Source organism: Quercus robur, chromosome 9 (genome assembly GCF_932294415.1).
Source record: "Quercus robur chromosome 9, dhQueRobu3.1, whole genome shotgun sequence".
Taxonomy (NCBI): Eukaryota; Viridiplantae; Streptophyta; class Magnoliopsida; order Fagales; family Fagaceae; genus Quercus; species Quercus robur.
The window spans coordinates 12659241-12670786 of NC_065542.1; the positions used below are offsets into that span (position 1 = coordinate 12659241).

An 11546-nucleotide genomic window follows, 5' to 3' on the forward strand; every position below is an offset into this window, starting at 1 on the left:
TTGCAGCCCCGAGCAATAAAATTAAAGCCCCACTGGGAGCAATTAAAGTAGAAGCAAAGGCTTTTGAAGCTAATTTTAAGCATCGATAATTTTTATGTTTAGATTGAAAAGAGTTCTTGTTTCTTATAACAAACTATTTTTCAGAATGTAATATTTGCTTTTTTAAATCAGAATAAAATTCATAATCTTTTCATTAAAAAAAAAAAATCATTACACATAACCTTAATTCTAGTATGGTTAAAGACTGTAATTCCCTCATGAACTCAATATTTCATCTAAAACAAGCGCATGCATTCCTAGCACAAAGGAAATCAAGTAGCTAAGGGTTTGTTTGGTTAGCTGAAAAAAGTAACACTTTTTGTTTTCATTTTCAGTTTTTAGTGGGCCCCATCACTAAAAAATTGGTTTGGTTTTAGCATTTGTATTCCATTTTTATTTTCAATATCCTAAAAATTAAATTTGAATACAAAAAATAAATATAACTTTTCAATGTTTTCGTTTTCTATGAATATGAATACAATAGTGTATTTGTAAATATTAAAGTTACTCATTTTTTAGTGATGTGACGTGTGTGAAAGAGAAAAGTTACATTTTTTTTTTTATAGAAAATAATGATTAAATTTGGATATGATGTATTCTATACCTAAATTATGTATTCAAAACAACTTATACCAAATACTACCAAATATGAAAATAAATATTTTTTTTCTATATTTAAAATGAAGAGTGGATACACCACTTTTTGAAACCAAACATCCCTAATTTCTTAGCAAAGCTTGGGTACACTTAGGACTTTTCCTTGTGTTTTTTCATACCATACTTCGGTTGAAACTTACACATCTTTGTTAGATTTTGACATGTCAAACTCGGTTTCAACTTGATTTGTAAATATTTGTAATAATTCCTAGCTAGTGTTTAATAAGTCTCTAAGATATTGATTAAATATCCACTTGTGACTTGTACCCCAAAATAAGAAAAAGAAAAAAGAAAACAAAAAAAAGGGCTAAAGACATCAAAACTCACAACTCACATTCCCATATTAACAAGTCAAACCTTTTATAGCAAAGACTTGGACCAATATGCTCAACAAAAGAACAGTGAAGAGATAGAGACTAAAAAGACCTCTTCAAAGGTAGACTTAGGAGGGTCCCCTAGGGCGGTAGGGCCTATGCATAACATGCGTGACCCAGTTGCGCCAATTACCTTGCCTTGTTAAAGAACCCAAATTTTTATCTGACTCATAGCAGATCCTTTTTATAACAAGTCTCACTGTAGAAAAGTAAAAGTATGACCTTACGTTTGCTACTTTGCCTTTGCTTTCTTTGCTTTGCTCCCTACTCTCTTTTCTGTGAGTCTTTTCTTTTTGGCCTTTTTCTCTTTCATTTTTTTTCTTCTTTATCTCTACTTTTTGGAAGTTTCCCGTCTCCATCCTTGCGTCTTCTGTACAAAACAGAATCCCATCAAAAAACTACTCGTTGAATGAAAATCAAACCCTACTAGACTTATTTTGAATCATTGATTTCCACGCGCTAAATATATAATATTTTCTTCTAGTTTTATACCAGGGAATTTTTATGTTCTTTGTTGGTCATTCTTCACTATAGAATGATAGCATCTTGTTACCGGGTAAACTGATATTTTATAGACTATATTATAAGCTCCAAAGAATGGAAATGCACTCAATTGACTTTGACAATTAGGGGCAACATGTGAGCTTGCATTTACCACCTTGAAAATAAAAAAGTCAAAATTAATATCCAATATCAAAATGGGGGTAGAGACAATATTAAACATGTAAAATTGGACTTGGTCAAAAGAATGACAACCACAATTTTGAAGTATGCTGATTTTTTTTTTTTTTTTTTTTGACTTGAAAGTAGTATGTCCAACCCACCTATCTAGATTGACTGAGTCCACTCAAAACCCGTTTGATTCGATGCTTGTGATGATCAGAGATGGTTTTCTCCCTCCAAAAATCGATTTTGGCAGGTCGGTTTATCAAAACTCGATTCTAAACAACTCAACCAATCTCCACCCACAAAAACTATTGTTCTCTGTTGTATAAGGCATTCTCTAGTAAGATCTCGCCAAATCTCATTTAGATTCGACGAGATCTTGACAGATCTGACTAGTTCTTGTCAATATCTCATTAAATTCAGAGGAATTTTGATCAGATTGGGCAAGTTTTGGCGAGATCTTCTCCTCTTTGACTACGACTAAGATTGGCCATCACTCGACGTGTATTCAACTAATCTGATTTGACTCTCTCACTAGTTGACAGTGGGTCTAGAAGTTCTCTACTAGATTTGGTAGATTTAGTTGCTGGTTGGGCACAAACCTGACCCGGACCGACTTGTAAACACCCCTAATTAAAAAAGAGTAGAAAAAACGTAGAAATTCATATATATGTAACAAGTTGAAAAAATCATTAACTATTATTTTAAGATTCCAATTATGAGAAGTTGAAAAAAAAATTGTAAAAAGTTTCAAAAAAAAAATGTAAAAAAAGCTATTTTTTTATTTTTTATTTTTCATAATTATTTTTTAAAAATAGTTTATTAATTGATAACTTAAGGCAAATCTTATTTTAAAATCATATTCTAATTTCAAACCATTTATCTGCTAGGACTAAAAGTTGACATATATTATCATATCATCTTAACAAATTCAGTGTTAATGCACACCGGAGCATGACTCAATCTTTTAGGACTAGAAGCAAGTTATTAAGACAGTTTATGTGCGCGTGGGTCTACGAAAATCTGAACTGTATGTGTAATCTGTATGCCTATAGTCTGCACATTGACACTTTATAGGGTATACCACTGTGAAGTCTATACAAGGTACAGACAGTAAACACAAACACATACACTCAAAAGACCAGTCTCACGTGCTTACTCGTTAAAACCCACGTCATAAATTCCATGTAGTAATAAGTAAACCACGAAACATAAAACAAAAGCAAAAACTAAAACTAAAACTAAAAAAAAGCTCTTTCATTCTCTCTCTCCCTCTTAAGAAAGCAAAAGAAAAGCTTACCTCATTCTCTCTGCTTCCCAATGCTGCAAACACAGCCATAAAACGAAGTGAAAAATTAAACAAAGCTCTTTCATTTTGATTTCATTCATTACCCTTCACGTTCTTTCTCTTTCTCTCTCTCTCTGTTAACCCCACTATAAAACCCATCAAAACCCTAAACAAACCAGACCCATCTCTCTAATCTCTCTCCCTCTCTCTCTCTCTCTCTCTCTCTGTGTCTGTCTTACAACCATGGATGCTCTGAACTTCCTCAAGTTCTGGAGGCCCACCACCATCAACCCCTTAACAACTAATGGAGCTCCAAATCCTCTAGTTAAAAAAGGGGATGAATTTGAAGAAGAGGAAGAAGAAGACTCTTTCTTCGACTTGGAGCTCCTTGTTTCTGATATAGACATAAATAAAAACAAAACCAACGCCGACCCAGAAACCAACACTGACAAAGAAAACAAAACCAGGCTTGATTCCAACCAAAACAATCTGTCGAAAAAAGCAGTCCTCAATTTCTCAGACCCAACCCTTTCTCTGTCTCCTAATGATTCTATATCAAGAAGAAAAATTCTCCCAATTGAGCCCAACTCCAAGCCTCAGTCCCCCATTTCTTTGCTAAAATCAGCTCCAAGCTTCCAAGTCCTCAAGTTCAAGAAGCCAAGGTCAAAGTCAAAGTCAATGGCAGCACTACTAGAAACAGAGAGAAGAGAGTCCAAAACCATTTCCATGGACACCCACCAAAAACAGCTGAGAAAGCAAGAAAGCAAAGCTGCCACTTTGAAATTCAAAGTTGAAGAAGAAGACCCAAACAACTCACTACTCACCAGAGCATATAGTTCGAGAAAAAACGAAAGCAAACTACAAAGCCACCAATCTTCAGAGGACTCAAAAACAGAGCGATTCTCAAAGGATTTGATGCAAAAATACTTGAACCTAATTAAGCCATTATACGACAAGGTCTCAAAAAGGTACAGCGATAAGATTAAGCTCTCTGATGAGTTATCGGTTGGTTCACCGGCTTCGTCTCCGGCGACAATGGCGGTGCCAAAGAAGGAAAAGCAGGGGAATATTCCGGCGGGGATCAGAGTGGTTTGTAAGCACTTGGGTAAGAGCAAATCTTCATCGGCTATTGGAGCAGTACCAGTTGTCAATAGGAGAGATGATTCGTTGTTGCAACAGCATGATGGAATTCAAAGCGCCATTCTTCATTGCAAGAGATCCTTCAATGGTTCCAGAGGTATAGGATATTAGGATTTTATGTATAAAAGTGGTTCTAAAATAAAGATTCAAATTTATTTTTTTGAAGCTTGAAACTTTGAATGTGTTTTGGTGGATTCTAACCAGTTTATTCTAAATTTGGTTTCAGAATCTTCTTCCTTGTCGCGTTCTATTACTTTGCATGAAAAAGCAAGCACTTCATATTCGAGAGGTATAATTCATTCTGTTCCAAAATTTTGAGTTTGCTCAGTTATGTACTTATGTTTTAAGCATTACTTTTCTCTAATGTTTGGAATCTAATTTCAGATTCTTCTCAATTGTGGAGATCTGCAAGCGATCCTTCTGACGAGAAATTAATCAGGAATTGCATTGAGGAAGGGATTTGAGAGAGGAAAATGTTTTTCCATGAAACTGAAAGCTATAGGAGGAATCTGAACAGGGGACTTGTTTGTTCCTCTGTTTTTGTGTTTTGTTGTAAAAAAGAAAGAAGCAATAGCAGTGGATAGGGTAGAAGTTTTGTTGTTTAGGTGATAGCTATGATGACCAGTGGGTGCACTCACTTGGCGTTGTCTGTGACTGTAAAGAAATGGGTCATTATGAACAGATTGAAAAGAATAGAGATTTGGGATCTTCTTTGTGCGTCTCTGTGTGTGTTGGTTGTTTTGGACCCTCCATTCAAGAATTATGTCACCTCTTTTGATTTGTGAGATAGCTGTTCAAATCAAAGATATAATCATTTCTCTGCGTTTGAAGATTGGAAATGTCTGACAGTTACTATTACTTTTGTTTTCTGTTTATTTCATTGATTATTTGGAGGCAAGGTTCTGCAAGCATTATGTCACCAATTTTAATATCATCTTACCAGTACCAATTCGGATTTTACATTTTTACCTTGAATATATATGTAACTGTTACTTTTGTTTTCTGTTTATTTCATTGTTACTTTTGTTTTCTGTTTATTTCATTGATTATTTGGAGGCAAGGTTCTGCAAGCATTATGTCACCAATTTTAATATCATCTTACCAGTACCAATTCGGATTTTACATTTTTACCTTGAATATATATGTATTTTTAATGAAAAACACCAAATTTCTGATTGGCTATAAAATTGCAGGATGTCTCAATGTTATGTCATCTTGGCAAAGCTCTTGCTTTCAAAAAGGACTTTTGAATGCTAAGAAAAGCTTCTCTCTTTCTTTTATTTTTTTTATAAAAATTATATTATGTTTTTTCTTTGACATGATTTGATTTTAATTAATAGAAACGGAAATGTATGCTTTGCTAACATAAACATTGTAGTCAAGCACATCTACTCCTTTTTGGACCAAACCTAAGCAGGATGAATTTGCCACCATTATTATTATATGCTGCCCAGTTGATAGCCCCCCATTAAACTAGTTTTGCATTACTAGAAAGTAGAAACTCTAATATTGGAAACTCCCAAACAACATAAACCTTTTTTTGTTTTTTGTTTTTTTTTGAAAATTACAACACCAACGATTATATTAGATTGAGATGAACATTTGCAATTTTGCATATGAAATCTGGCTGAAGCAACTAAATAATTATTATTATAAGTTTATAACCATTTCTACTAAATTTTTATGGAAGAGAACTAAGAATTAAGCAAGCACAAAGATGAAAGATCCACACTGTGCCACCGCGGCTGAAAATAAAAACTTCCACACCTCAGATTGAGACAGTAGAAAATTTGAACTTCAAATTTTAAAGTTGAAAAGAGGGTAAGACAAAGACTGTTTGTTTGAAGTCATAAATGAAATGAGGACGAAGGCTCCGGCTCTTTGGCGCTGCAAACATAACCAATTTTCCAATGAACCATTATAATAAATGACATGAAGTGCCAATATGTCCAAAATATTGTGGCCCATATCCCATTGCTGACTTTTTTGGTGCATCTCATTGCATATTTGGCCAAAAAATCTCATGGACCTTCACATTCCACCTTAGTCAACATGGTCCCTATCCCCCTACTCACAAGCTACTCTCAAGTTTACTAGTCACAACACTTAAGTAACCATAAAGACGGTCTTTAGGCAACAAATTTGACAAAAAATTCAATATTTGTTAACGTGGTAGGTTATTAGTGATAAGTAAAAATATAATGTTAGTAATAGATTTAATTGGGATTTAGTACAAACTTACCGACTTAATTGTTTGTCAAAAATGTCTTTTTTTTTTATACCTATTATATTATCATCTCCTAAAAACATTTATCTTTTCCTCTATCGATACTTTCACTGACAACCTTCTCTTTTATCACTCATCTCCAATTCATCACAATTATATAACCACTAATTAAAAATGACAAAATGTCTCTACCCCACGCCCTGCCCTACCCCAACTTGGCATGAACTTATTCTCACATTGCACAAATTTTTCGGGCCCTAAAAGCGGCAATGGATGGGGACATGACATCCACAATTCATCTTATTATAATCCCTTGTACTTAGGTATTTCTTGAAAGAGAAGATTACTTTATAAATCACTATACCATGTACTTATGTTGAGTATTTTTGTCATCAAAACCGAAGATACGAACACAAAATTTGAGTGGTATTTCAAGTACCTATATAAAGCCTAAATTATATTATCTTTGTTTCCTTAAAATATATATTTTGTTAAACATATTGATAAAAAAAAAAAAATCTTAATAAATCTAGACTAAATAACAAAATAAGGGACATTTTAAATTTTCAGAGATGAAAAAAAAATATTTTTAAATGTTAGTGGCAAAAATTGAACATGTTGTATACTATATTTTAAGGACAAAAATAATATTTTTATCAAATATTTATTTCCAATTAATTTATCCAAACATATTTTCCACTAGAGAGAGATTGGGAAAAAAAATTAAAAGTGAAAAGAGAAATCAAGATCAGTAAATAATAAGAAATGAAGATTAAAAAAAAAAGATTAAGAATGTATATTGGTTGAAATATAGAATAATGTTTTTTTTTTTTTGGTTTTAATTTGATAATTATTAATTACAATAATAGAAGAGGGAATTAGAATCGTAATTATCTACGTAAAGGAGAACAAGTAATACTATTAAGTTACAAGACTATTTTTTAAATATAATTTTTTTCAAACATATGACGTTTGCTCTATAATAATTGTTCTCTATCATTGATTTTTAGTGTAGAAAAATAATAAAACCCCATACCATTGCTTTACGAGCTGAGTTAACTTGTACAACTTAAAAGCATCAATGTTGTTCGTACTAAATATTTTAAACCATAGTTTATGTGTGCAATTGTCAGTTTAAAGAAGTGATTAGACAAATATAACACTTATTAGTATGTAATTATTAGAACGAATATTCTATTCGTATAATGAAATTTCGTAACTCGTAAGATAAAAAGAAGTGTGCCTATAAATTCAGGAATGGACGCAAAAAAAGATGGTTCATTGTACCAATTTTTATTATAAAAACCCGTCGAAGATGTTGAGGTTTACGAGTGTTTTCAGAAAATTTAGGTAAGGGGAATGCGATGCACCAACAGACACAACACAAACAAAGACCCGACACCATATTTTCGTCCAAGGAATATAGATTTTCTCTGTTTCCTCCACTGATTATGTGTCTCATTCTGTTGAGAGTGGCATCTGCATCAAGGCACTGTGTATGCTTGTAGTACCATGTGAGCCCATTTTCCAATATTTTGCCTTCCTTGTTAAGAGAAAAATTAACAAACTCAGGAAACATTATGGTCCAACGAGGTTCCCATATGGTAACCCCTGGACAATTGGAACTAGCCTTTCATGGCTCTTGTTCATTGGATCTGTCTTTGCTAATGGGGTCTTTTCATTTGTACATGTAATCCACCAGTCTTAATATTGTGACTCAGTCCTCATTAGAATATCCATAGAATTTTAAGAGATTTTTTTTCCCGCTTTTGAGGAGGATTTGAACAGTAAAAGATTTTGTTAGAAGGAAAACTATAACATGCCAAAAATCACGTCATGTTTAAATGTTAACATGTGCACGATAACTTTTTTATCGTCATGTACTTTTTGGTGGTCTCATGTATAAGTATTATAATCTTATAAACATCTTAGTGGTATTTCTACGTAGATGGAGGGTGTTCTACTATATCTTTTTAATATTCTTTTTTGCCGATTATGACTAATTTTTTCAACGAAAGTTAGAGATATTTCTTTTTAATAAAAAAATTGCTGTAAAATTGAGTGTGGGCCTGGTTAAAATTATGGTAAGGATGGTAGCCAAAAAAAGAAAAAGAAAAAGAAAAAGAAAAAGCTATTTCAATCAATAAGTTTCTAACCCATACCCAATTTGATGACCCGTTTGGCAGGTCTCGGAATTTTGTTGAATGAAGAAAACTACAATAACATGGACAACTTGAGAACGGAACGGGCTTCGTTGGATTTCATTAGGCGAGAATGGAGAATCGATTTTTGTTGAAAAAAATAAAAATAAAAATAAAAGCGGGCCTGACAAATTCAAAAAGAGGTCCATGGGCCTGACATGCCGAATTGAAAGATGTCTCCAAAATAGGTCCATGTCAAATTCAAAAATTAAGAATTAAAATAGGAACTAAACCCTCCACCCAAAATAATAAAAACTTGTATTATTATTAGTTGTTTATTACAAAAGAATGTTGCTCTATATATACATAGAAAGAATGGAATATAAGAAGACAAAGGAATTATCTAGAACTTGCCTAAGTGTCTTCAAGTACAAATACTCCTACAAACATCTCATACTTGTCTTTAAATGTGTTTCTCAAAAAAAAAAAAAAAAAAAAAAATCTTTAAATGTCTGACAATATTATTTTACTCAGATGTAAATTTTGCGTTTTGACTAGTTTTATTTTATTTTCTTTTTGGGTTAAGAAATAGACAAAAGTACACTTGTACCAAATAAATTAAAGTTTTTTTTTTTTTTTTTTGAGAGAGTTCAACCTATGGCGTTCGCTCCTGATGATAGCTCTTTATCATCAGACCAAGACACCAATCAGTTTTTGGTATAGGCGGGGATTGAACCCCAGATCTCTTATACAACCATCAGAGACTTTATCAATTGAGCTAACTGGAACCTACAAATAAATTAAAGTTTAAAAAAAACTATAAATAAGCAACTAAGTTAATTAAGTTATCAACAAAAACTGAACCAAATGCACACTTAACAATTAACACTTTTTGTGCCTAGCCTAGAGCTTGGCAGCTCAACTGGCACCTTCTTATATTTTAAACAGTTACATTCAAATCCTCTCATCACCATTGTAACTATCGAATTATATAAATATATATATATATATATATATATATATATATATCTTATGCTACTTGACTATTCAAATATTCAATAACTACTTAGGTGATTTATATGATTTTAGATGCCCACATGAGGTATGTATTTCTTGTGTCTTGTGTTTGTGCGGAAGAATTTATAGTGTTGTACACACGTACAAGTGAAAGTCTCGTGTGAATGAGAAATTAAAAAAAAAAAAAAAAAAAGAAGAGAAATTAATATAATATAAATCTGCTCCAACCCATAATTTAATCTTTTGGAAAAATTACATTTTAAAAACTATTTCCCTAACTTTTTCCGTAATTGATCTAAATTTGAAGTAAATTTTCCACCTAAGATGTGATATTGAAATAAAAAAATATCATAAGGATGTGAGGGCGATCAACACCTTGGTCTAAATTAATGGTGCATACAAATTACAAGGTCAAAGAATCAGGGTTGGAATAAAGAGGTTGAAATACAGAGGGGTACCTAATTTGAGGACTTTTCAGCTAACCATCTAGATGGAGCAATCCTAATTAAGGATATATAACTTTTATTTTATGTATAAAATTTGTAATAACATTAGTATTTTTCTTAATAATAAAATTCGTAGTACCTTTAACATTCTTTGTAACTCCTTTTTTTTTTCCACAATGTTTTTCACAAATTGAAATTCGAGCAATATCACTTTTATATAGATAGTATATTACTGATACTATTTTTATTAACACTAATTGTAGACTTGCGCAATGCGTGAAAAAATTTGATAATTTGTTTTTTTATTAAGTGAAAAATGACAATAGTATACAAGACTTATAAGTGTTAATCCTAAACTATTCTTAAAATGATATAATTAATATCTAGCAAAATATAGTTGATACTATATATTAGATTTTTTTTTTTTAAATTAAGCTATTTAAATTCGTTATTTAAAAGTATTTTGAATCTTGTAAAAAAAATTTCTCAAGAAAACATAATACATTTTACATTCAATTATTATATAAGGCAAGAGATATTTTGAAAATAATATAATGTGTGGTTGAAATTTGTTTTTCCTTACAAATGGTTCATCTTCTATACGCCTTGAATGACCTAAAGAGGAAGCATATATAATCATATAAATAAATCCATCACTTATATTAGGGAAAAAAAAATCCAATACTTTAAAAATATAAAAGAAAAATGTATTTGAATTATTAAGAACCTACCAATATCACGGTGAGTATGTGACATAGTCGTCAATAAAGCGGCTCCTTTTTCTACACAAATCTCTCCTACCAAACTACCACCACTGAATGTACCAAAATACTATATTGATGTAGCTTGACAAGAGTATGACAACAATAAGCGTTACATTTCAATTTCTTGATATTATATAGATGTCATTCCTAGTTATTGTGAAAAAAGCATTCTTTATTGATATAGTTTTTATTTGAAATGTGAATATCTTCTTTAAAAATATTAAGAGGTGTCAGTTAAGTTGCAAAGTTTTGACTTTTTTATGTAACTTAGTTATATAGAATTTTTCTTTTCATTTTTAAAGTGGGATTCTTCTTTCTTTTGTTGCTGAGTAACTTAGTTAGTGATACAGTTTATTAGATAATACCAGTAAAGAAAAGAAAAAGTATATTACACCATTGCTGATTTTCACTTTCCCTCCACCAGGCCCAATCATGTTGTTTTCTGTTATCACTACAAATAAAAAATCCAGAATATTTTCATCAGGATGGTTTTCCGTATAGGTAGCAAGAAGCTACGCATGAATCTATGCTCGCAGTTCATGACAAAGTGACTCTTGATACGTAAGAGTTTAGTAATTCAATTGGTTTACACATTATTATATCTTTAATAGAGGCATTCAGGGTTTATATCCATAAAATTATCAAATTATTTATATATAAAAAAAAGTGCCGCTTAAATACTGAGTAATTAATGGAGCTATAAATTGAATAATATTTTTATTTTTCATGATAAAAGATGAAAATTTTCGGATTAGCGTGTAATGAAATTTGAGGGTTGTGGCATTAA

The 11546-nt window shown here is 31.6% G+C and overlaps 1 protein-coding gene across 1 annotated transcript; it reads left to right on the forward strand.

The window, feature by feature from the left end:
* Positions 1–2968: 2968 nt before the first annotated feature.
* On the forward strand, positions 2969–4885 carry LOC126699432 (membrane-associated kinase regulator 5). The gene is made up of 3 exons (XM_050397261.1): positions 2969–4261; positions 4391–4453; positions 4549–4885. The coding sequence occupies exons 1-3, from the start codon at positions 3268–3270 to the stop codon at positions 4626–4628; spliced, it is 1137 nt and encodes a 378-aa protein (XP_050253218.1). The 5' UTR covers positions 2969–3267; the 3' UTR covers positions 4629–4885.
* The last annotated feature ends 6661 nt before the right edge of the window (positions 4886–11546 follow it).